Below are 25,347 nucleotides of genomic sequence, written 5' to 3'. Positions count from 1 at the left end.
TGAAAATGTGCTGTACTTTGAATTCAGCCCTGATGGGCTACCGTCTCGCCTCCTTGATCTGTGCTCAACTGGCCGTGCGCTCAGCTGCAGGAAATCATCAATCTTGATCGGGTGCTCATCACCTGCAGCCACGCTCCATCCAATCAGAGCAAGAACGCCCCCCCCGGCCCCACCCGGTGAAGCATTATCAGGAGGGTGCACCTTTGACTTCGGTCTAAATGCTGCTAAATGCTGAGTTGCTTTGTCTCACGCAGTCTTTTGGAAAGAAAGCACCCGTCGTTTGCTCGTTCAACTTGTTTCCAACTACGTTTGGGTTTGTCTCTCAGGAATGGAGGCAGAGTCTTTAAATGTGCACGCTTCCTACAGTTTGAGCCCTGGCGGCGGTCCAAAACTGCCGCCTGGACCTGCACAAGGAGTTCCGCGGGCCCGCGAGCCTCCCGACGAGGCTCGTCCTGAAGATCCCCAAAAGCAGAGCCATCAGAACCACAAGCCTCTCTTCTATTATCCGCCCTCGCAGCCGTACCTGCCCATGCAGGGTCTTCAGTGGCCGCTCCCCATGGCCGTGCCGGTCGGCTACAACCCCTATTACGGCTACCCGCCTTTAGGTTGGTTTGTGCTTCCGCCTTGTTAAGACCGCATGCTCTTATAAGCTCATGCAAAGCTTTGTAGCCACATTTTTGAGAAAAGCGTGAAAAAAAAAGGAATATCTCAGCATTATTAAAACAAAAAATGCTTTGCAAATTCGGAAAACATTTTTTTTTGTCATAATTTGAAGTAGAAATTAAAATATCCTATGTTGGAGCTTTTGAATAAACCTTTGCACTCTGTTCCAGGTTACGGCATGCCAATGATTCCACACTACCAGCCCAATCCTTACATGGAGACCCCCACCTTCATCTTGCCCCGCTCGCACCTCCACCTGACGGACTACAGGCGCATGCTGAACCCTTACTACTACCAGGCCATGGCCTACCGCGCCCGCAGGTACCGCTACCAGCACAGTGCGCCGGCCAGAGAAGTCACCAGCAGTGAGGTCCAAACGGAACCGCTCACGAGTACTCGTCTAACCAGCGATTCAGATTCCGGCAACCCTGGAGTTCTCAAAGTCTGTGCTGGTGAGAATACACAAAGCGGACCCCCCAGTCAGCCCCCCCTACCGGTGCAGAGTGATGACAAGCGCACTCTGGAGGCAAGAACTCCTCCCAATGGAAGTTTCGTCATCCAGACGGAGGAGTTGACCATCGAATGCTGCACCACACCAGTTGGAATCCAACTTCTTCACTCTCGTGAGACCGCCGAGGTCTCCCGTGGCTTCCCCACAGAGGACGGGCTGGGCGTTCCTGCAGAGAAGACGCACCAAGGTTGTCCTGATATCCTCTTGGTTGAGACTCCCAATGAGACGATTCTCAAATTGGAGGACTCCAAAAACCATCAAGATGCCCTCACCGGATCCATGGTTCAGGACATGACCGCCGTGAAAGATCTACAACTGGCCTCACGTAGTGTCCAATCTCAAATTGAGTGGGAGCGACCAGTGTGGTCAATAGAGGACACTTTGGTTCCCTCCCCTGACTCGCTGACCCCCATGGAAGAGTCCGATGGAAGGCTCCATCTGGCTGAAGAAGCGCCAATGGATGAGGCTCCTACGGGAGACACCGGTCCCTCTGTGGAGGATGAGCTGGTCTGTGAGGCGGAGGTGTGCTATAGGATGGAGCAATCTCCTGAGCTGGAGCACAAAGCAGAATCTCATCTTTCGCCTGGTTTAGGAAGTTCTCATCAGGAAGATAAAACGCAACCGAGGCAAGAACCACATTTCCAGGAGAATCAGGACAACTCGTTCGAGTCCTTACCCACATACCTTCCCTCCAGCAGCTGGCGAGCAGACTTTGACAGGGTCTACGTTTGTAGCAGGATGCCACCTGCTCCCAAAAAGCAGAACCAAGCTATGAACCGGACCGATTTAGAGGTTCCCAGTCGGAGGAGAAAACTGGAGCTGGAGTTCAGGGACCAGCCTTCTGTGCGGAAACCCAAGGAGAGGTACAAGCCCAAAGACAAGATGGATCGCCAAAGCCTCTCGGACCACGAGTGTTGCCTCACCAGAACCTTCAACGAGAACATATTCACTCTGAAGACTGAACGACTTTGCACCAGATGTTTGGCCAAGGCCGGTCCAGGCCACAAAAGGAAGGCTGTCCCCTTCCAGCAGTGCAACCAGGCCTTGATGTCCACCTGCGATGCCTGCAAGTCTCACACCAACAAAAAACTTCAGAGGAAAGGTTCCGTCCCTGATGTCGGGGCTTCATGGCGCGGACGTGACACGGAGGCAGAGTCTTCGGACAACGGCTCGAGTCGCGCGGGCCTCAAATGGCGACCTGACAGGTGGAAGAGGCCGCTGGGCTCCAAGCAGAACTGGGAGAAGAACTACACGTGTGATGAAGCGCAGCCTCGCCAACTTGTGGCTTGGGAGAGACGACACCAGTGTCCCCACGGCAATGCCATTCGAGAGCTGGACGAGAACTTGCCAGTGTCCCCGCAGGACAAACGGAGGCACGCTGACCAGCTTTACTGGACACGTAGGTGGCAAACAGGTGTGCTTGTATGACCCTTGTAAAGCCCGAATCATTGATCAGATGGACGTGCATGTTCAAAAGTTTAGAGAGTCAAATGAAGTTCACCTGTGAAAGGTTTTAGTGGATAGGTGTCAAACTCCGGTCCTCCAAGGCCTTCCAGCCTTCATGTTTTAGGTGTTTTCCCTCCAACACGCCTAATACAAGTAATCGGGATTATTAGGCTCCTGCAGAGCTTGTTGATGAGCTGATCCTTTGGAATGGGTGTGTTGGAGGGAGATATCTAAAAAAAATGGAGGATGGTGGGACCGGTGTTTGACACATGAAAGTGAAGTACCTTTTTTTTTTTTAATGGATTAAAGAATTTGACAATCTTAATGTGCAACCTTTTCGTCCAGCAGAGAAGTCATGGAAAACGGTCACAGCCAATCCCGAAGGCACGAGATCACCGCACTTGAACAAACACAAGACGTCACATTCACAAGGTGCCTCCTCTCTCCGATTCACTGACATTAAAAAAATATTTTAAAATATATTACAAATAAGCAACGCGTGAAATGTTTAACCATTTTTTTCTCTCTGTGCAGGAACTCATAGAAAAGACACTCGATGCTGATTTGCACAAGAGCACCACCCAGTCACTTTTAAATGTTATGTACACTTAAATTATTTCCACGTATTTATAGACTATCACAACGTTCACTATTTATTAGCCATTAAATGAACACCGATTTCAAGTAGGTTTTTTTTGTGCATTGTTTGTATTATAAATGAAATGATGAAAATAAAAACGTGAACTGAAGTACGAGTATGTGATGAGAATTAATGTAGCAGTAACACTCAGTCACAGGTGGGGGCAGCAAAGCACAACACTGCCTTGTTTGCTGTTCGACAAGTCAGTCTGTGGTTGGGAAATGTAGTTCTTCGTTTTTTTTTAAAAAAAAGTTTCGGACGTAACTTTTCCTAAGAGCACAAATGTGGCCTTACTGAGATCCATTTAGCTTAGTAATGAGGTTAATATGAGCACTGAGTTGTAAATACACAATGCGCCCCCCCAAATTAATGCTAATGATCGTTGAGCTGTGTGGCTCCTTCTGGACTGAATGCTAATGCTAGCTGTGTACTCTGACACGGCTCCATCTTGAATCACGTGACTTATGGAAACTGAAATGACGACAGTATTAATTTATTGACCACCCCCCACCTCATAAAATGTCCATTTTCAAATTAAACTGCTGCGTATTCACATAAGCTACAGTGTTTCTATCAAGCTACGCAGGCAATTGTGACCTCCATTATTGTCCGATCTGTTATGTCAGGCCGTGGGGCAAACGTGTTAAATAATGATTCATGGTGAATCACAAACCGTTAGAGTTCACGCGGTGTTGAATCAAGTGATTGGGCCTGTTTTGCTGCGGTATAGTCGTTCTGAATGAATCATGTAGCGCAGCACGTGAAACTGTATAGTAATAGATTTATTGTAAATTTCAAGTAAATTTGAAAATGTGACCCTTTCCACACACAGAGGCACTTGTGTTAGATGTGTATCTTATGGATAGTTGCAAGTAAAATTCGGGCTACAATGTAGGTTTTCAAACAAGGATTAGGGTTTCGTTGAACACAGACACACAAGCTTGAAAACGACTTGTCGCCGTTAAAGTCAACGAAGTTGTTCTGCTGGCTGCTAACAGCAGATATGATATTCCCCCCCGCCCCAACCCCCACTTCTGTAATCCCTCCTCCTCCCCGCCGGACGGCCGCTGCCGCATTCAGGAGGCCCCCCGCCGCCACCGTGTCACGGATCAGCACCGGCAAATGGCCAGCGGTGCCCTGCGCTGAGGTGGGCTGCGGTGCCTCGTTTCAAGTGCGCCCGTTTACCGACACGCCTTGGAAATCGTTGAAGGCTCGCCTGGCGGAGACCATGCGGCTCATAAAAAGGTCATTACACCTGCGGATGCTGCACAAACTAGATTGAAAGAAAAAAAAAACCTACACACACATTGCAGAAATGTCAAAGTGTGTGTGGGTGTGTGTCTTTTTGAAGAAAGAGGCAAGAAGGAAGGAAAGCTAGGTGGGAGCGAGGAAGGGTGTGAAGAAATTTGAAAGCAAGGTGAAAAGGGAAGGTATTGACATATAGGAACTATAGGAAGGAAAAAAAGTAGGTCGGAAGGATGCAAAGAAAGGAGTGAGTGACGAACAACAGAAGGCAGGAAAGAGCGAAGTCAAGAAGGACGAAAAGGGAAAAAGATGGAGGAAGAGAGGAGGAAGGTCAGAAGGGATGGAAGAAAAAAAAGGAAGGCTTCTGGCCTGAAAATTCAATTTCTTCATTTCCGAGATGTTCACGTGCCCCCCCCCCCCCCCGCCATGTCAATGCTGCCACCCCCGCACCACCTTCCACCCACCTTCCCCGCAGCCGAGCTCCAACGTGTCCAAAGTGAAAAGCAAATTAGCCGGCGATCATTCATCACCCGCAGAGAGAAGATGAGAGAATTAATTAGCGCGGCAGGAGGAGCAAAGTGCTTTGGCGAGTTGTTGCTTAGCGCGGAGGAGGCGTCACTGGCCCATTTGCGGCGACTCCTAACAAACGAACGTTAGGGTTTCAAATTATGACTCATATTGAGAATGAAAAAGTCGCAAATGTTCGCCAAGGCGTTTGCAGGCGTAAACGAACGAACCGGGCAAGACGAGCTTTCAGTTTTATAAACGGAAGCTGGAGTGTCAGTCATTTTTGTTTTGATTTTATTGTATTTTATTCAATTTCAGCTTTAATTATGTTACTCGTTTTCGTTAACTATCATAACTTTGGAACCAGATGCAATTTCTCCTCTTTGCAATGAACGAACCAGGAAGGTAACTCTTGGCTTTTACCCGAGTCACACACTCCAAAGTATTGCCTCCGCAAAGGTTTTTGGAGTGCAAGATGATATTGGCAGTGCGAGGAAGACTGCGGTGAAGGTTAACCCGCTTACTGAATCTCCATCTCGGGGCCGGTAAAGTGATTCCGCTTGTTCCCGGGCGTCCATCTCCCCGGCCGGAGCGAACCTTCCGCAGCCGGAATGAACTCAATCTCCCGTCACGGTGGATCCGATTATACAACTTTGCACTGAGGTCACCTTCCAGACAGAGAAGAAGATTTTGATTGCGTTTGGACGGAAAGGCTCCAACGTGCTCCTTATGGAACAGTTGAAATTGCAAAGCTGTTGTCATGGTGACAAGAGTCAAAGTGAGCGAGCCCACGTTCAGGGTTGGGAATCTTAACGCGACTTACTTCAGATATGCGGGACATCATTTTTTGGAATGAGGGAGGAGGCGGCGATAAAAATGCTGTCATTGAAAAGCGCAACATTTTTATTTTCAAGAAAATGTTATTGAAATCCCATCCCAGGCGTCTTCGGGGAGTAGGCGAGGGACAACCTGAACCGATTACCAACCAATCGCAGGGCACACAGAGACGAACAACCATCCGCGCTCACACTCACACCTAGGGACAATTTCGAGTGTTCAATCAGCCTACCATGAATGTTTTCGGCACGTGGGAGGAAACCGGAATACCCGGAGAAAACCCACGCAGGCCCGGGGAGAACATGCAAACTCCACACAGGGAGACCGGAGCAGGAATTGAACCCGGTACCTCTGCATTGTGAGGTCAACCCTCATTGTGAGGTCAACCCGCCAACCACTGGACCACCGGGCCGCCCTACGAGACCAAACGCGCTAAATTGGTTCAGCACGTGTTTGTCCAAGCAGTGGCGTGCTAACTGCTAACCGCAACTAATTTTCAAACAAGTCAACAGGAGTTCACTGTACAAATTTGGTCTGTAATTACCTGACAAAACATTTCATCTTTACCCAATTTGCAGCTAATTGGCGTCAGATTACCACCACTTTAAAGTTTTGGAGCAAAAAGTCGCAGGTAATTAGCGTAGCCGCAAGCGCGTCATGATCTTAATTGTCATTCATCGCCATCGCTGGCGAGTAAATAAACATGAATAGGATGCAACCTTGAATCTTTGTTTTCTTTTCCTTTCTTGATCAATAACCCAGCCCGTGCTCATCCGATCACGGCTGATTAGCAACAAAGTCAACAAGCAGCAGAAATCCTTTGTAAGCAGAGAAATGACTGAGCAGGTTTTGGTTTTAGTTTTTGTGTATTTTTTTTCGTTGTGATGTCGAAGAACATTTCATTAGAAGAGCGTCGCCCCATTTTGCGTCTGACCTCCTTTTGCAGGAAAGTCGTCCTCGTTCCCTTCCACCTGGCAGGAAAGCAGATGAGGCGCGTTGAAAAAAATTGTGTTGGTGCGGATGAGGCGACCCCCCGTGGGAGGCTAACAGATGCGCTGGCCTCCGGAGTCATCCACTACACCATAAGGTGGCGCTAGAACAAGAAGAGGCAGAGAAGGTTCCTAATTGGAAATTATTTTGTACCTTTCCGTGGACTGATATCAGTGGAAGATGAAGCCTCCTCGAACATTTCATCTTTATTTGTGGTTTGGCGCTTGTATTCTGAGCACTTCCGCAGTAAGAAGAGGGTGTATGAGCAGCCACATGAACTTCAGTTACTCACTCCCCTCATGCATCCCCCCCGTATAAACCCCTCGATCCCCCCAATCTACCTTGTACAACCTGCTCGGGCGCGAGTGCGCATGCGCGACGGAGGCAGGCGGGCAGGGAGGGCGTGGCCGCCTGAGAAAAGGCGGCCGCCTGCTCGCCTCCTTGTCGTGCGTTTCCTCCCCCTTGTATTCCTCTTGTGTTGTTGTGTTGCATTCCCGCAACGAGGACCAGCTGCAGACACACGCACGCACGCACGCATACTGCCGCGCGAGGTGAGTCGCTTCCTTTTTGCGTCTCGGTGTCACCGTTTGTCCGCTCGCCTTTGTTTTGTTTTTTGTTTTTTTATTTGTTCGTCTTTACTGTCACGATATGCGTCGTCCGGGCGCGCGTGTGTTGGAGCGCATGTGCGCACTGGGCGTGTGTTCGCGTGCGGGACTATTGTTGTGTCTGGAACAAATTGTGCGTTCATGTTCTGGTCAAGATGCTGTTGGTTTGTGTGTGTGTGTGTGCGCGCGCGTTGCGCGTGCTCGTCTTCATTGTCCCAGCAATTGTGAGACAAGCAGACAAAGTTAAAAGTCCACAATAAGGTTGATTTTGACATTGTTTTTTTGTTTCGTCCCGATGTTCCCAGCGTTGTGAGCGCTGGAATCATGGAAGGTCACACCAGGACGAGTTTAGAGACACCCCCCTCGCTCCCCCCTCCCCAAAAGTGTTTTCCTTTAAATAACAAGTTGGATGTGCTCCCACTTTTAGGAAATGTCGCCTTAATCTTGCCGTGTAATTGCCTGCAGGATTACGAAGTCTTAACACAGCGTCCCTGCCAGCTCGTTGCTTCTTGTCTTGACTCAGATAGTGTGTGTGTGCGTGTGTGTGTGTGTGTGTGTGTGTGTGTGTGTGTGTGTGTGCGCGCGTGCGTGCGCTTGTGTTTGTGAAAAAATACGTTTGTAAATCAGTGAGAACATGCCAAACATTCCCTAGTTTGTTGTTTTCCCCTGGAATCTCAAACAAGGCGTCACTTTGGCCTCATGAAATCATGGACTAAGTGGCCAGAGGGCCCCAAAAGGGCCGAATGCCTCTCGAGGGAACCCGTGTTCGTTGACTGCGCTGGAATGTAATTCTCTCCCCAAAGGAGGTTTTTGTTTGATAAATACACAAAAACAAGCATGGCGAAGGGGGTCAAGGATCGTGGTAAACGCGCAGTAAAAATTTGGCTGAGCCTTAAATGTTGTCTCCGATCTTGGGAATGTCGCTTAAGTAAATCTAACTTGCAGCTTTGGGTTTCATAGATGTAACATTGGATCACGTAGATGTCACGTTGTCACCCTGAATTGTGTCCATGTAGCCTGAGATCACGTTAACGAAGCCTAGGATGAGCTTTTCATCAAGTCGTGTAAATTCAGTCTCAGATCATGTAAATGTAGCCCCGCCCCAATCTTCCGAACAAAACCTCAGATCTCGTCAATGTGATCTTGGATTGATAACGCGATCATCAAAGTGTCGTCTTGTGATCAGAAAGGCAGTCCCAGATCCCGCCGATATCGTGCGGAATCATCACGAACCCAGACGCCAATCACAGAAATGTCGCCTCTCGATCCGATCATGCAAATGTGATCTGCACAAAGGTGTGGATGTGACTGGTGGGAATTTATTTTTCCATATTTTCATAATCATGTGCGGCACCAATGATGTCACATTTATCGTAGAAAACACCAAAATAAGGACATTTAATTTTTTTAAGTGTTTTCATATGCACCTCATCTATAATGATATGCAATATCGACATTTTTTTTAATCATTATTTTTGAAATGTTTTTTTTTTTTTTTGTGGATCCAGGATGCTTTTCGCACTTTTGTTGGCATGTTTCCATTTTCTTAAAGCAGAATGCATGAATCTTAATGCTCGTTCCACCTGGCTCATGTGCTATTGATCAGACATCTTGTCTGATTAGCATACGGAGCTAATGAGGCCTTCCTTTGCATCTTTGATTTTTATTTGATTTTTTTTTCCCCCTTATCGTCCCCCAATCGGCTCGCACCTGCGCTTCATTTTCATTCCTGAAACGTTCCCTGGAAGGCCAAGCATGTTTGTCCACGCTCTGCTGCATGATTGCTCTCCATCTGTCAGGATGCATTTTGCAACCATTTTGTGGTTTCTGGTGTGGCTCTTTGTGGTCTTGTGGTTGTTCTATTTTTTTTTTTTTTTCTGAGTGGCACAGAACGAGGGGGAAGTGGGCAGGTCCTGTAAAGCAAAACCACAAGCGCACAACCACACTGAGATACCTCTTCTGTCTGACACGAGGAGGATTTTTGCCTGGTGTCAAAAGTTTATTTGGCAATGACGATCAGAATCATCATCATCATAAGCAGAAAAATGAATCATTCGTATGTTATTTTTATTGAAGCTTCTTCTTGGGCTCGGTGAATCATCACTTTTAATTCAAATTTTTTTCTTTTTTTTGTGGCTTGTTGAATGGTTTAAATTGACAGCTGTTTCAAAGCATTTATTTAACATTAAAAATATTTATTCAAATATATATTATTATTATTATTTTTTAATCTATTTATTAATTTTTTTCCTCAGCAAAAAGGTGAGTTTCAAGCAACCTTCGACTCTGCTGTGGCTCGAGTGAATGGTCCAAAAAAAAAAAAAAAAGAAAGTTGATTGAAAGGAACAAACAGTCAAACGCAAAATGAAAGCACTCGCAATTGAGCATGGACAAACATCGCTGGATGTTCTCACCGGATTGATTTTGATGGGTTTCCAAGCTTTCAAGGTTTTGTTTTGTGTCAGGGCGAGACTTCAATTGATTTTTTTTTTTTTTTTTTAAAAAAAAAAAAAAACAACAAGAAAAAAAAAAAAAAACAACAAGAAAAAAAAAAAAAAACAACAAGAAAAAAAAAAAAAAACAACAAGAAAAAAAAAAAAAAACAACAAGAAAAAAAAAAAAAAACAACAAGAAAAAAAAAAAAAAACAACAAGAAAAAAAAAAAAAAACAACAAGAAAAAAAAAAAAAAACAACAAGAAAAAAAAAAAAAAACAACAAGAAAAAAAAAAAAAAACAACAAGAAAAAAAAAAAAAAACAACAAGAAAAAAAAAAAAAAACAACAAGAAAAAAAAAAAAAAACAACAAGAAAAAAAAAAAAAAACAACAAGAAAAAAAAAAAAAAACAACAAGAAAAAAAAAAAAAAACAACAAGAAAAAAAAAAAAAAACAACAAGAAAAAAAAAAAAAAACAACAAGAAAAAAAAAAAAAAACAACAAGAAAAAAAAAAAAAAACAACAAGAAAAAAAAAAAAAAACAACAAGAAAAAAAAAAAAAAACAACAAGAAAAAAAAAAAAAAACAACAAGAAAAAAAAAAAAAAACAACAAGAAAAAAAAAAAAAAACAACAAGAAAAAAAAAAAAAAACAACAAGAAAAAAAAAAAAAAACAACAAGAAAAAAAAAAAAAAACAACAAGAAAAAAAAAAAAAAACAACAAGAAAAAAAAAAAAAAACAACAAGAAAAAAAAAAAAAAACAACAAGAAAAAAAAAAAAAAACAACAAGAAAAAAAAAAAAAAACAACAAGAAAAAAAAAAAAAAACAACAAGAAAAAAAAAAAAAAACAACAAGAAAAAAAAAAAAAAACAACAAGAAAAAAAAAAAAAAACAACAAGAAAAAAAAAAAAAAACAACAAGAAAAAAAAAAAAAAACAACAAGAAAAAAAAAAAAAAACAACAAGAAAAAAAAAAAAAAACAACAAGAAAAAAAAAAAAAAACAACAAGAAAAAAAAAAAAAAACAACAAGAAAAAAAAAAAAAAACAACAAGAAAAAAAAAAAAAAACAACAAGAAAAAAAAAAAAAAACAACAAGAAAAAAAAAAAAAAACAACAAGAAAAAAAAAAAAAAACAACAAGAAAAAAAAAAAAAAACAACAAGAAAAAAAAAAAAAAACCACAGGAAAAAAAAAAAAATTTTAAAAAACAAAAAATTTTTTTTTTTTTTTTTTGGAGTGCCTCGGCTGATCTGTAAGCTTCAGTGTCTCAGAGCAAGAAGATAGTTGATGTCGAATCAAGATACTGAGGCTAACTGAGGTCAGAGTGGGGCTGATCTGCAATCCTTCCGCTCATCTCGGTCCTCCTCCCTGTCATGTGTGCGATGATGATGAAGATGAAGTCAGTTCCAGTTCTTTTTGGAAGCGTCTTGACCGTCATTGACCTTGACTAATGAGAAAAAAGGCCGCGACCTGCCAGATGGGGAAAATGAGGCATGCAAAAATAGATTTTATTTTGTTCCCCCCTCTCCAGGCTGCAATGAAACAGAGCTGAGATCCGTCAAACGCGCAAACGTGATGAGAAGTCGCACCACCGTGCTCGCTTGTGTGTCTGACTATGATCGTGTCCGTCGCCACTCGCCGCCGCCGCGTTCGTGTTGGACTGCAGAAACCAGATAGCGCCCACGGGAATCCGCCATCGCGGAATTTGCCGCGGATTTCAGAGCTCTCCGTAGATTTGAAAGCCGTCAGCGGAAATAAGGGCGAGTTGTGCAGAATATTGCATTTACATTTTCAACCTGGCAGCTAAATGTCGCAGTCCGACGTGCTAGCTTCGCACCAAGGACGTCATGCCCGATTCAGTTTATTTATTCTTTTTTTTTTTTTTTGTTAAATCCGCTCTTTTTCCGCCCTACGTTAACTGAGGGCACCCCGCCCTGCGTCCGCTTTTCACGGCGCTTGGAATCAATCTCCGTCTCGCGGGTGTTCCTGTTGTTCGGCGCTCTGTCTGCCAGCCGTGATCGATGGTCGTCGTTTCAGTTGGCCGGACGGATTGTAAGCGCTGACGAATGGCCCGGATCGAACTGCTCTGTTCGGTTGTCGCTCCCAGAAAAATGGTTTAGTTCGCCTTTCGCTGTCAAGGAGGAGAAAATCTGAAAGTGACTTCCTGTTAGGGTTGTATTTATTGAATTGGCTGCTGGCTATTTTTATAAAAAAAAAAAAAAAAAAAAAAAAACAGTCAATGGTTGTTTGTGTATGTGTGCCCTGAGATTGGCTGGCAACCAGTTCAGGGTGTACCCAGCCTGCTGTCCCAAGACTCCGGCACGCCTGCGTAGCCCTCATCAGGATAAGCGGTTGCATATTTCGTCCAGTTTCTTTCGGATTGTGGGTTAATCCCACTTTGGTGTTCACACCTGGTTTGCCGGCCCATCGCTGGCAAGCACGCGCGATACAAAATGTTATTAAAAGGCTTCCTGCCCCGACCGCTGCGGGACACAATGACGCCGCTAATGAGATAGAAACCCCGCTGGCCGGCCGCCTCCCGACCGTGCGAGCACCGAATCATTCAGTCTTTTAATTGGCGGGATGTTGCTCCAGGAAATGCAATCAACCAGACGATGTTATGAATAGAGATGAAGACGTGTGTGTGTGTGTGTGTGTGTGTGTGTGTGTGTGTGTGTGTGCGGGCGCGCGTGTGTGTGTGCGCGTTTGTGTGTGTGTGTGTGTGTGTGTGTGTGTGTGTGTGTGTGTGTGTGTGTGTGTGTGTGTGTGTGTGTGTGTGTGAGGAGGCAGAATGTTGGAGGAGTGCTTAACACAACTGCCTCACACGTCTGAGTTTGGGGGAGGGAGGTGGTTGAGGGGTCAAATCCAGTTTCTGACCTTCATGGATGTCGTTGGCATGTACCCCCTGTAGCTTTTCTCCTCCCACATTCCAAAAACATGCATGTGCAATGAAGGCTCGAAATGAGGGATGACTAAATCCGGTCCTCGAGGGTCCCTATGCTGCATATTTTAGAAGTTTCCCTCCTCCAACAAAATTATAAATAGTTGTCTATATGCGCCCTCTGATTGGCTGGCGACCAGCCTCAAGTCAACTGGGATAGGGTCAAACTCACCCGCGACCCTGCGGAAGATAAGCGCTCGAGAAAACGGATGGATGGATGCGAGGTACAACAAGACCATGAAAAGAGATGCAGACTGTGTGTCGTTGGACCACTTGAAGGCAAGGGTGTTGTCAGTGAACTGTTGCCTGAATGCAACATGGAGATGATTACGATCAATTATCGCCACTAATCAAGTGTGAGTGCACACAAGTGCTGCTTGGGCGAATGCAAATGACGCCAGCATCCCCCTGTCACGGCAACAGAAAAACTGCAGCAACGCCGTCAGCTCATTTGTTTCGTTCACCTGCTAAAAAAGAGGTTCAGCATCAGCTCATGTTAGCGGTACGTTGACAGTATTTATTCTTGCTTACGTCTTAGCTAAACTAACATTAGCTGTCTGGGCCTGGCTGGATACTTTGGACCAGAAAGCTAATCAAATCTCGATGAGTCAGTTTATGTGACCTATGAAAGAAACTTTATTGGTCTTTGTAGTATGATCAGGATAAGCAAGTGCTAAACACATCTCCAGAGGTATCAGTGCACCCACCTTCTGCTCTAATCTGATCGAGCATGAGGGCTAAAGTGCTTTGATAAGGCACCCAGATATATATGTGTGTGTGTGCGTGTGTGTGTGTGTGTGTTGACGGAAATCAGTCGGACTTTGTGTTCTGACTGATTACATCACATTGATTGCAGATTGATTCACGCGCTAACTTAACTCTCGCCACATTTAATTCCTGAGTGGATGTCTCCTGCAGCCCATTTAGGCAGCAAATTTAGTTCTCTAAATTCCAATTGATTTTTTTTCCCTCCCTAATGAAGCCTAAGGCTTATTTGCCAACAAAGTCTGTGTTTGGCACCCAATTTAGCTCTTTCCACATTTTGCAATGTTTATCAAATCTAGCAATCTTGTAAATCTCTGCTAAATATGAAACACCACACAGACCTACGGTTGGATTTTTATTGTACTATATGACCTTCATAATGCCTTGCCTTGTGTGTGTGTGTGTGTGTGAGAGAGAGAGAAAGAGAGAGAGAGAGAGAGAGAGAGAGAGAGAGAGAGAGAGAGAGAGAGAGACCTTGTAGAGCAGCCGCTTGGGAAACATTCAAGAGAAAACGCGGCGCCGTAAAATACAGTACAGCAATTAATGTTTATTAGCATCATTTTCATAACTGATCGACCGCCATTGTTGCATTCTTCTTCTTCTTTTTCTTCTTCTTCTTCTCCTTCTCCTTCTTCTGATTCTTGTTATCTTAAAGGGCACGCAGCGCCTCCTGTTGGAGCTTCTCGCTCTTGCCACGGACATGCGTGCTAACGGGAACACGCCTTCATCACGCCAAGCGCCGGATGGGGTTCGCGTGACATTTTTGCCTGACATTTTTAGCTGTGTGCCGGGTCTCACATTAGAAGGAGTTGCGCTTGTTCTTGCAGGTATTTTGTTGCGTCCTCACACCCCGTGGCCAGTGTGAATGTGTCCGTGTTTGTTCGCGCGTGCGTTTGTGTGTGCGTGTCAATGCTGCCGGCCATGGTGGTTATTTTTAAACTTGTGCACTTTCCCTTTGGCTGATTGTATGTGGATGCCCCGAGGGAGTCCGTGTGTGTGTGTGCGCGTGTGTTCGTTAACTTGCTGGTGTGTGTGTGTGCCACCTGCACATGATGACGTCATGACTACCCTCCGGTGAAATTATTCATACTCTTGCTGAGGACAAAAAGTACAATAAATTAATAACTGTCCTATATAACTACTGGTGACTATATTTCCCCCCTACAATACTGCATTTTTTTTTTTTTTACAATCACAACTTTTTTTTTATACACAGTCTATCAGCGTGTGTTTAAAATGGGTCATCATACAAAGCAGATCGAAGTCATCAATCAAATGACATCATCGCTGTTTGCTTGTTTCAACCCGGCCTCTAAACAGCACCCCCTAGCGGCCAAAGATACCATTAGCGGTTGTCATGTTTACGCCACGCCGACGCCCACATCAATACCCCGGATTCAAACATTTATCTGCCACCTAAAAGTTGACGCTTTTATTCCGTATGAAATGTATTTTTAGAGTTATGCTCGTATAATGAACACGATAAAAAGTAGGAGACATACATGGCACACAAAATGCAAAAAACTGGTTGAGTGGCATTGGTGAGCAATGATGTCCTATAATGAGTGAGTAGAGGAAAAGAATAATGAGAGCAAAGGGGTGGGGGAGAACACGACCCCCCCCCTTTTCCTAAAAAATGCCTTTGCAAGTGCGTCTTTGATTGTTTCTCTTAAAATGATTTTCATGACCGTCGAAGCGGGCCGAGTCGTGACTCTGCATTTTTTCCTGCTCACTCGCCACCAACTCGTGAGTCAGCACTTTGGACAAACTCTCACAACGCAATCAAGTGATGAGGTCGCATTAATCAGTGCACTGCTCATCGCCGAACCCCCCCCCCGGTTTTCATTTGAACGTTGATGCTCTTTTGTTGCAGATGGACGAGCATGTCGCCGCCAGCAGGCCGTGACGTCGCCGCGACGCCATCGAGGTCGTCAGCAGAGCACCGTTTAAGGACGAGGACGTTTTCGGAATCCCTTTTTGGGGTGAATTGATATCAGAGCGAATTATTGAGGGACCGGGGAGACATTTTTTTCCCCCCTCCCGCCATGGAGACTCTTTCCCAAGATTCCCTGCTGGAATGCCAGATCTGCTTCAACTATTTCAGCCCCCGGCGGCGACCAAAGCTGCTGGACTGCCGCCACACGTGCTGCTCGGTGTGCCTGACGCAGATGCGCAGCAGCCACAAGGAGATTCGCTGCCCGTGGTGCCGCGGTGTCACCAAGCTGCCGCCCGGCCTCTCCGTGGCCCACCTGCCCGACGACCCCGTCGCGGCGGGCGCCGTGGCCATCCCGCGCGCCTACGAGCGCACGCCCGTCTTCATCCGCCTGCCCGGCAGCGGCTGCTACGTGCTGCCGCTGCCCGCTGACGAAGAACACGCGGCCAGCCTGCTGGCGTGCCGCTTCCTGCCGGGCGGGGGGCAGAAGGGCGTGACGGTCGTTACCGTGCCTGAAGAGAGACGACCTCTGGGCGCCCTTCTGGAGCTGGAGGCCGAGGATGAGTTGGAGCGGCGGGCCGGGGGTCCGGCGGCGGGCGGGGCGGCCAAGGGGTCCACGTGGTCAGGCGTGTGTACGGTGGTGCTCGTAGCGTGCGTGCTGCTCTTTCTGCTCGGCATCGTGCTGCACAACATGTCGTGCATCTCCAAGCGCTTCACTGTCATCTCCTGCGGATGAAGCGCTGCCGGGGTTGACTTTGACCTGCCAAACGACCTTTTCGGAGGTCAACCTTTGGAGACGAAACATTCCCAAACAAACACTTCCAAGACCTCATCCAGTCCTTCCTTTCACCCTTTTGTTATTCTAGGCTCAGGCTTGTCTGATTGGTTGTTTAGTTCGTGATGAGTTCAGTTGTTGTGTGTGAGTCAAAGATTTGAGACTTGGACTCCCAACGAAGTGGGAAAGGACGTCTGTGTGACTTGTCACCTGAGTCCATGTCGACGATAAAATTGTGGCGTTAGAAGACAAAACGTGATGTGTTTCTTCATCCGTGTCCACTTTGGAATTCAGATTTCATGCCCGCATCCAATTTTGGAACTGTGTAGTTCCAAATCGAGGTGACAAATCAGCGTAAAGTCAGTATAAATGTTTTTAAACGCAAGTGAAAAACCGTTTTTCTTTGCGAATGTGTCTTTTGCGTTCTGTTTGTTCACGCTTTTACTGTCGGTGTGCTTTCGGTTTGTGTGAAACACATTGAGTTATCTTGTCTATGAAATGTGATATTTTTAAATAAAGTAGCCTTGCCTTGCTTCATTTGTCGGAACTTAATCATGGTACCAAGTCAGCTTTTGAGTGTTTTATTACCAAGAATACAAAAAAAGTACCGACATTCGCATACGACCTTTGGCGTAGCATGAGCAACCCAATATGTTCAAGTAAAAAGATCAAAAAGCACCCTCACAGTTTGTTTTCTTTTGCTGCTCTTGTTAGTTTTAAAATCCAAAAATGTTCTTTTGTACATTTGGCACTTAATGCAGATGACAGCGACAAGTGGCGTTTAACGTGGTGGCGATGAGGTCGTCGACCCCGTCGATGCGCGCGGGCCTTTGGACTGGCACGATGTTCTCCCGGATGAAAGCCGCTCATGAAGACTTCTCATGTGAGTGAGCATCTGCTTCCTGTCCATCAATAAATTAGCTCCAATATAAATACAAAACAAAAAAATATTCCTCCAGACCCGACGAGGCGTCAGCGGCGTTTTTCTGCTGGGAATCTTTTCGTCTTTTGTGGCGCTGTTTCGTATATGTGTGCTTTGAAGTTGGCTCTCCAGGATGTGGAAGCCACTAAAGGGTTACAACCAGGCCCGTCGAGGCGGAATTGGGTCCGTGTTTGTGAATGCCTCTTCGTCAAGAACGCCGTTCATCTAGGCCGGCTCCTTTAAGCGTGACTTTATAACCTCCAAAAATCAGTTAGCATCAACATATTTAGAGTAATAAATTAAGCTCCAGACCCGATGAGGCGGTGGCAGTGTCAGTACTCATTCACACTTCTTTTCCAGTGCCTTGATGTCGATTTCCCTGGAGGCTGGATATTGGAACGCAAAGAACCAGGCCCGTTGAGGCAAATCTATGTTGCATTCTTTCCAGATAGTTCTCCAGCATGCTCTACATTGACAACTTTTTGCAACAGTCTTGATGATGTAGCTCACCCATCGAGGCACCACTGGATGGTTAAATCAGGCCTGTTCAGGTGTAATTCAGTCGGTTCCTGGTGCTTTGGCTTTTTTTCCAGATGACTCTGAAAGGGCTGTGTGTATTCTTAGCGTCCAGTATGCTGTACATCTTGACCTTGGAACCCACTGAACCAGGCCCGTTGAGGCGGAAAAGCTGTCAGTCTTTACGTTCTTTCTGGATGGTTCGAGAAGGACATGAGCGTTGCCACTGTATTAGAGACACTCAACGATGTAACCAACTTCTCCAAAAGCCACTGTGGGGTTAAAACCAGGCCCGTCTAAGCGGAATTCAATCCATTTGATGCTTTGTGCTTTTTCCAGAAGGTTCCTGAAGGCCGTGTGTGTTGCTACCACATGGGAGGACTGTTAGCGTCCAGCACGCCGTACATCTCGGCCAGCTTCTTGAAGCGCGGTCCCCAGTCGTTGAGGTAGTCGTACTCGTGGTCGCTGCTCGACACACCCGACTGCAGCGAACTGAGCGACTCCGCCACCGAGCCCTCGCCCTCGTAGGCGTACGTCTGCAGGGAGTCGTAGGGCGGCGCGCACGGGTCCACGTCGGCCTCCAGCAGCTTGGACAGGACGTAGCCGTGAACGCCGCTGCTGCCGGCGTCAGCCATCGGTACGTAGCGAGACAAAGTCTGGATCTCCGGAAACATGTCCTGCCGTGTCTCGCTCGCGTGGGGGTGCACCTCGCACGGGTTCCACATGGCGGCGATGTCGAAAGCCTCCGTGTCCTCCTCGCCGCCGCCCTCGTCGTCGTAGCGGACGATGTTCTCGTGCACGTTCTCCTCCTCATCGCTCAGGTACGGCTTCTTGCGGTGCGTCCTCAGCGACAGCATCAGCAGGATCATCACTGACGCAACACGCAAATAGCAATGTGAGCACAATTAGCGCAAAAGCTAATGCTAGCTCAATAAAAAGTTTTTAGTTAGAGTATGATGGAAATCACTCACCCAGGAGCACGAAGATGGCGGACAGGATGGCGATGAGCGCGGCCCTGCTGAGGCTGGCGGGAAGGCTATAAGCTTCGGGGTTGCAGGTCATGACGTTTCCGTCGCGGTCACAGGCACAAACGCGCACGCTCAGCGTGGAGGTGCTGATATGCACCGGCGCCTCGCCGTCCGTCACCGTGATGGGAAGGTAGAAGATGCTCTGCTCACGCTGGGACCAGCCGCCGCGACGCGTCACGATCCACGCCGTGTTGTCTAAGCATGCAAGGAGAGACTTACTATCTATTTATATCTCTCTATTTCTCTTTTTTTGTAATATTTATCTGTTTTGTCTATTATTTGGATAATTTATTGGTAAAGTATATCGATAGAAATAAATATATACTTCGTATATCTTGTGTTTACCTTGGTTGTCCCGCAGGGTGAAATTGGGATTGTTGGCAGCGTGCGGCGCTAATGCGTAGGAGAAGTGATGACCGCTGGGAGGGTCGTCGGGGTCAACGGCCGTCACCGCCTGGATCAGCTATGACGGCACAGAGCGTCAGCGGGTGACGTGATTGGCCCGCGCGCACTTGTTACCCACCTGTCCCGCCTTGGCGCCGTTGCAGACGAACGCTTCCAGGGAGTCGCTGAGCGTGGGCGGATTGTCGTTCACATCCTGCACGCGGATGGACACGGCCACGCTGGACAGCTGAGAAGGATTATCTGACACACACACACACACACACACACACACACACACACACACACGGAAAACCCCACAAGCACAACATGAGCACAATCATCAGGTGTCTTATTTTGAAAACCTAACCATCGCTTCAACACGAGCCTTTGTTAAAAACCCTGAAGTTAGGGGCTGGGCTACTGATATCGGGTATCGTATCGCTCTTGTTTAAAATCCTAACCCTTAATCATGTCTTAAACCTAATAAAACTGTATTATGATGCTGCATTTTTGGCTGAAAGGCAAAAGTGGCGCCCACTGCACATACTCATCTCCATGGCCAACACGCTGATGTTGTGCCAGCCCAGTTGCTCACGGTCCAGCGGACGCAATGTCATCAGAGCTCCAGACGTGATGTCCACGTAGAAAAACTTATCCGGGTCACTGGAACGGTCCAAAGAGTACCTGAAAAGAAAAACGAGGAACAGGAAAATTATGTGGAGTAGGAGGATATTGAAAGTAGGAAGGGATGAGGAGGAGAACAACGCAAAGGAGGAGAACGCTCATCACCTGTGGAGATGACGTGATGCAACGGCGACCTCTGTTCAGGAAAATTATGTGGAGTAGGAGGATATTGAAAGTTGGAAGGGATGAGGAGGAGAGGAACACAAAGGAGCACCTGTCGAGATGACGTGATGCAACGGCGACCTCTGTTGGTAAGTAAGCAGCATTACGCCTGACTAATCACGGGATACGTCACCCTCTAGACGCGCAAGAGTAGGAGGAGGAGTAAGAGGCAGTCTCGACGTGGATGTTTGCGCCTTCCACCTTGAGCGTGTAACTGCGCTTGGTCTCGAAGTCGAGTGGCTGACGGACAAAAACGTTACAAGAGTGTAAACCCCTCATTTGAAACCTCAATACAGGCTTGAAACCCCAACTTGAAACCTTAATCATGGCTTGAAACCAAAATCTAAAACCCCAACTGTAGCTGCTCCATACTTGATACCCGAAACCTAACCAGGAAATCCAACCTTTGATTAAAACACTATGCCTTGACGCCCTGGCTGACTCAAAAGCGGAGCCCTACCTTCTTGACGGTGATGATGGCGTATCTGTTGCCGGGGTCGGTGACGATGCCGAAGGTGTCTCTGCCGTCGCCGTCGATAACACTGTACGTCATGTCGGCATTGACGCCCACGTCTCGGTCCTTGGCCCAGATGCGTCCCACCTCGGAGTCCACCGAGGCCGACTCGGGGACGCTCATCTGGTACAACCCTGCGCACAGGTGCACCGGTCATTCTATAAACCACCGCCAGAGGGAGCTAATCCTCCACACAGGAAGACGAATGAGGGAAAACAAATTCGATGGGGTGAAATAAAAACGCAACAGAACAATAGTAAGAGTGCTCCTTTTAAAGGAATTTGTATTGAAAAGAAGTCCAAATAACATTTTTTTGCTTTGTAGTCCAATTTTTTGGTTCCAATGCTGTACTGTTGTATTTAAAACCTTTGTTGTACAGGTTTGTTTTTTGATTTAGTGTAAATCCTGGCTCTTGATGGATATCCTAACCCAGGTTCAATAGCCAACCACTTTCAAACTCTAACCCTGCTTGAAAACGCGCATTTGAAATCCTGGCTTAACATCTTGTTTAAAACCTTTCTTAAAAATCCTAATTTGAAACTTCAGCGCTCAGACAGATGACACAAATTGTCCGGGATGAACAATAGGAGTGGCCTGTTGTCTCACTTTGATCAAAGACGGGGGGGTTGTCGTTCACGTCGCCGAGCGAGATGTCGACCCGTGCAGTTCCGGCGAGGCCGCCCAGCTGGCCGCCCATGTCCTTGGCCTGGATGACCACCGTGTAGTTCTCCCTGGTCTCCCGATCCATGTCGGCCAGTGAGACCCGCACCACGCCTGAGGAGACAACCGCGAGGTTATGCCCACCCCAAAAGCCAAAAAAGAAACTCTCCCCTTGGCCTGCAGCAAACGGGCCTCGTGTACCGGTCTTGGCGTCCACCGAGAAGTAAGGCTGACCCTCCAGGATGCTGTAGACCACCCGGGCGCTGTTGCCATACGTCGGGTCGTCTGCGTCCGTTGCGGTCAGCTGAATCACTGACGTTCCTGGTAAAGATTTTTAATTGTATGGAGATGGCAATAAAACACTTCTTTTTAGACAAGGCTATGGAGCTCGCAGCCCGTACTGAGCCTTGCCCTCACGGTCCAGCCTCTGGATGGCGTGGATGTCGCCCGTGCTGTCATCGATGGTGAAAGTGGTGCCAGCGCCTTCGCCCGTCAGGATGTACTTGATGGACCCGTCGCCTTTGTCCATGTCCGAGTGGAGCTGCCGCAAAACAACAGCGGCTCAATCTTGGTCTCGCCGCTCAATTCGGAAAAATTCTGCTCTGATCATAAATGAATCAGAATATGTCACAGAGCCAACCGGCTCAACTCGTCATTGCATTTAAGATGAGATAATCCTTTCTGGATCCCGCAGGGGGGGCTAATTCCAAAACTCTATTAATTAAAAACAATGCGAGGGGTGGGGGGGGGGCAGGATCAGTGTTGCAATCAATGCTAATTTTGACATTTGTCAAGCGAGCACAAAAGCACATGTTGACCTCTCGAAGATGAGACCGGCGGTGGAACAGCATTTGCGCGTCGACTCGCTAATCACCGCGGAATCAGAAGCGAATCACCACCCTTTTGTTGCCAGGGACGACCGTGTGCCGCAATCACAATCCCCTTTGTGGTCCCCGGGGAGTGCAAATGGCAGCCTTTTCACGGGAAATCACTCAGGGGGGCTTTGTCGAGCACCTCGCCGTCGTCAAACAGCGCCGCTAAATGCGACCCTTGGCGGCCATCTTGTGTGTTAATCAACCGAAGTAACAAGGGAAAAAGAAGATTTTTTTTTCCACGAAGTCGCACTTGTCATATTTGTCAAACTAGCAGGAAAATAATTGACCAAAAATTTTGATATTTGAGAAAAAAAATAATATTTCAAGGCCTGATCTGTTTAAAAGTGGAGACGAAACCTGCGATCGCTTAAAATTGAAGCAGATTAAGGTTGTCTTTCCTAATGACTGGTCCAAGCTAGGCCACAAATGTGGATGGGGCACTTTTTTTTTTTCTTGTGAATTCCCAAGATGCTTCCCCCCGCCCCCAGGAATCGTTAGCCGGCTAACCGATCGTGGATTTTTCCTCCGGAATCCTCCCTCCGACGCTCATTAGGCGGGTTTGCATCATTTTTTTTTTTTTTTAAAGGGGGCTTTCAATGGGATAATCACTTAATACCGCAACACCGCCGCAGTCCGTTGACTCGACGTGAACTCTCCATGCGGGCTTTTTCGGATCAAAGCTGCAGATTTTGAGGAAACTTCCTGATGCTGCCGTGGCGGTTTTCGACTTGACTTTGTGATTTGACGAAGTCGGTGACTTGGCACATGTTGCTAGTGCTAGTGCTAGGATTATGTTTTTGTTTGGTTTTGGTTTTTGTGTCCTCCCTTTGTCATTTGGGTCCCTTGTGTCAACTCAATTTTCTCCGTACGACTCCAGTATCACAAAAAAAAAGTTGTCTCGGGGGCAGCGTGTCTACAATCGCGGACCGACGAACTTTCGGCGGTGTTTGTGTACGCGTGTGTTTGTGTCGAACCAACCTTTCCGATATAAAGCGGGTCCAGCCCGGTATACTCCTCCAGGACGAAAAACTGGTTCCACACCCAACCTCGTTTGACCCTCTGGACCCTCGGCATGACGTCTGCGTGATTACCCAGCAGGCCTTGGGGCAGGATGCTGATCACGCAGAGCGTCACGTACAGCCACAATCCCAACCGGGGTTCCATTTTGAAGTCCGCTGACCTGGTCCTCTTTTTAATCCTCTTTTCTTCTGATGGATGTTTGACGGTGGTCATATGTCTGAAAACAATGATTGGAGTTGTTAAAAATAGCAAGCACCGGACATTGTTTCGTCAATAACTTTGACATGGTAGGTAATAGATTTCAAATTTTCCCCGCGAGGGTGGATCATAAATCTGACTTGAAACTTTTACTTTGCGCCTGCCGCCTCCGTGCTTTGAACATCTGCTCGGAAGGTGGCAAAAAGATTGGCGAGGTGGGAGGGGCCCAGAAGTTTTTCTTCTTGTCTGCTGGAGGTGGGGGCCTTTGTGACACTTTTGTGAGGCCGATAGACTGCCGGACTCCATGATGCATTCGCGAGAGCCGGGCGCTTTTGTGCCACTGTCTGCAGACTCTCTCAATCTGCCAGCTCGTTCCATCATTGTCCCCACCATTCATGGGGGGTTGACTGCTTTGTGTGCGTACGGCGGGCGGGACGGCTGACATTTCACCTCCCCGCTCACCACAATGTAGCCAAATTTGCTCCCACTCCGCCCCCACCGTGAGGTCACTGCTTTCGGAGGCGATGCACGTTGCCCTCAACTCATCGGGCACTTGTTTAAGAACCAGCAGCTGGCCGAAGATGAAGAGGAGGGGGTTTGGAGGGGGTAGAGTATCATATGAAGGAGCTTAACTTTTCCCATTGCATTCCGATACACTTGCGACGTCAGCTCTCGAGGCCAAAGAAGGAGAAAAAAAAAGTAGCAGTTTTGTTTGATGTCGTAAAAGGGCAAATGAAGCAGCAGGCGATGCGGGGAGAGCGCGAGCATCTGCCGGGAGGGGAATGATGGAGGAGTCTCAGCGTTGCTCCACCTGCTGCCCCATTAAATGAGCCGGCAACAACACAATTCGTCATTAGCGGATCATGCTAGCAGTCCGTAGACTTTAGGCTAACTACGACGTCATCGATATGCGTCACCACAGAGACGTCACGTCGAGGAAATCTAAATTTAACAATTTTTTTGGGTTATGTTTCGGTGCAGATCGGTAGAACAGCAGGGATCCATATTTTCTTTCCCGTTTATAAACATAGCTGGCATATTTTTTTTTAAATTTGTTATTTTTTCAACATTTTTCATTTCAAACCCCCAAAAAAGAAGAGCCAGTTCAGTTTTGGTTCACATCTGGGTAAAAGTGTGGCTACACCCCCCCCACCGCCACCACAAGTTCTCATTTGAAAACATTGAACAAATTTGATATTCACGGACGCATTTATATTTACCGCAATTTCAGACTCAAAAAGCAGAACCACCTGTTAATGTTTAGTTTTTGCAGCCAAAATCCGGATTAAAAAAACGGCACGATTTGGTGGATTTATTTTTCTATATTCACCAAAATGTCATGATTTAGGGATTTAAAAAAATATATATATTTTGCTTAATTTCTCCAAACGGATTAAAAACTGGGATAATTTTTTTGCAAACACAGCACAAATTGGGGATTTAAAAAAATACCAAAATTAATTAAAAAGCAGACATCTGAAAAATAGAATTAAAAATTAAAACATAATTAAAATGTATTAATTTATTTAGTTGTTTTAAAAAAAAAAAAGCATATGAATGTTGTCCAATAGAAAGCGAGCGGATGAGAGGAGGAGTGTCTGTATTCGGAAGTTGTGCCTTGGTGGAGGTCTTGCACTCTCCCCGAGTGTGATTGGCCATGAAATCGGATGAGATCTCCAAAGTCATCTCAGTGTGTGTGGCACAAACGTACAATTTGGGAATGTGAAGCGCAATCGGGTGTTAATTTCACAGTGGCCATGTTTCCACCATACGTTCACCTCCCATGCAAAAAGAATCCCCCCCACGCCGTGGAAAAAGGCCCTTTCAAAGTGGGAGGACCCGTGAAAAAGGCTCCCCCCCACCCCACACCACCCGCCTTCCTCTGGCTAGTTGAAAGGTCACGGCCAATTTGTTAAACACAATCCATTTTACATGCCGGATCCCAGGCAGGGTCCTTTGGAACGAAAGTAAAGAATTAACAACCGGCCAGAATGATTGTGTCCCAATACTTTTGCTGACATGTTGTATTTGAAAAGGATTCGAAAGCCTGGACGGGTGTGGGGGGGGGGGGCCGGGTTTGACTCCCTTG

General features: G+C 46.8%; 2 protein-coding genes and 1 pseudogene across 6 annotated transcripts; 2 read left to right on the top strand and 1 right to left on the bottom strand.

The window, feature by feature from the left end:
- The first annotated feature begins 150 nt into the window (after nt 1-150).
- Nucleotides 151-3,358, top strand: LOC109518530 (uncharacterized). Of its 4 annotated transcripts, none has more exons than XM_019874443.1 (4): nt 151-605; nt 834-2,573; nt 2,969-3,052; nt 3,155-3,358. In XM_019874443.1, the coding sequence occupies exons 1-4, from the start codon at nt 329-331 to the stop codon at nt 3,181-3,183; spliced, it is 2,130 nt and encodes a 709-aa protein (XP_019730002.1). In that variant the 5' UTR covers nt 151-328; the 3' UTR covers nt 3,184-3,358. The 4 variants fall into 4 exon arrangements, with proteins under 4 accessions (XP_019730002.1, XP_019729993.1, XP_019729976.1 ...); XM_019874434.1 differs by having other exon boundaries at nt 2,966-3,052; XM_019874417.1 differs by having other exon boundaries at nt 834-2,588; nt 2,966-3,052.
- A 3,894-nt stretch (nt 3,359-7,252) lies between these two features.
- On the top strand, nt 7,253-16,863 carry rnf152 (ring finger protein 152). 2 transcript variants are annotated; one of them, XM_019874805.1, is made up of 2 exons: nt 7,253-7,390; nt 15,461-16,863. In XM_019874805.1, exon 2 carries the CDS (start codon nt 15,633-15,635, stop codon nt 16,254-16,256), a length of 624 nt encoding a protein of 207 aa, XP_019730364.1. In that variant the 5' UTR covers nt 7,253-7,390; nt 15,461-15,632; the 3' UTR covers nt 16,257-16,863. The 2 variants fall into 2 exon arrangements, with proteins under 2 accessions (XP_019730364.1, XP_019730372.1); XM_019874813.1 differs by lacking the exon at nt 7,253-7,390 and adding an exon at nt 14,266-14,414.
- LOC109518819 (cadherin-20-like) overlaps nt 16,861-25,347 on the bottom strand; it is a 29,794-nt pseudogene continuing 21,307 nt past the window's right edge.

This window comes from Hippocampus comes, unplaced genomic scaffold (assembly GCF_001891065.2).
Source record: "Hippocampus comes isolate QL1 unplaced genomic scaffold, H_comes_QL1_v1.1 scaffold25, whole genome shotgun sequence".
Lineage (NCBI taxonomy): Eukaryota > Metazoa > Chordata > Actinopteri > Syngnathiformes > Syngnathidae > Hippocampus > Hippocampus comes.
This window is presented reverse-complemented; position numbering and strand designations above follow the sequence as displayed.

What these genes read in the sequence shown, in the direction of transcription:
- rnf152 (XM_019874805.1), top strand. Translation starts at nt 15,633, where the DNA reads ATGGAGACTCTTTCCCAAGATTCCCTGCTGGAATGCCAGATCTGCTTC.
- LOC109518530 (XM_019874417.1), top strand. Translation starts at nt 329, where the DNA reads ATGGAGGCAGAGTCTTTAAATGTGCACGCTTCCTACAGTTTGAGCCCT. An exon ending in TTACGGCTACCCGCCTTTAG is followed by an intron (nt 606 to 833) that starts GTTGGTTTGTGC and finishes ACTCTGTTCCAG; the next exon opens with GTTACGGCATGCCAATGATT. An exon ending in CAAGACGTCACATTCACAAG is followed by an intron (nt 3,053 to 3,154) that starts GTGCCTCCTCTC and finishes CTCTCTGTGCAG; the next exon opens with GAACTCATAGAAAAGACACT.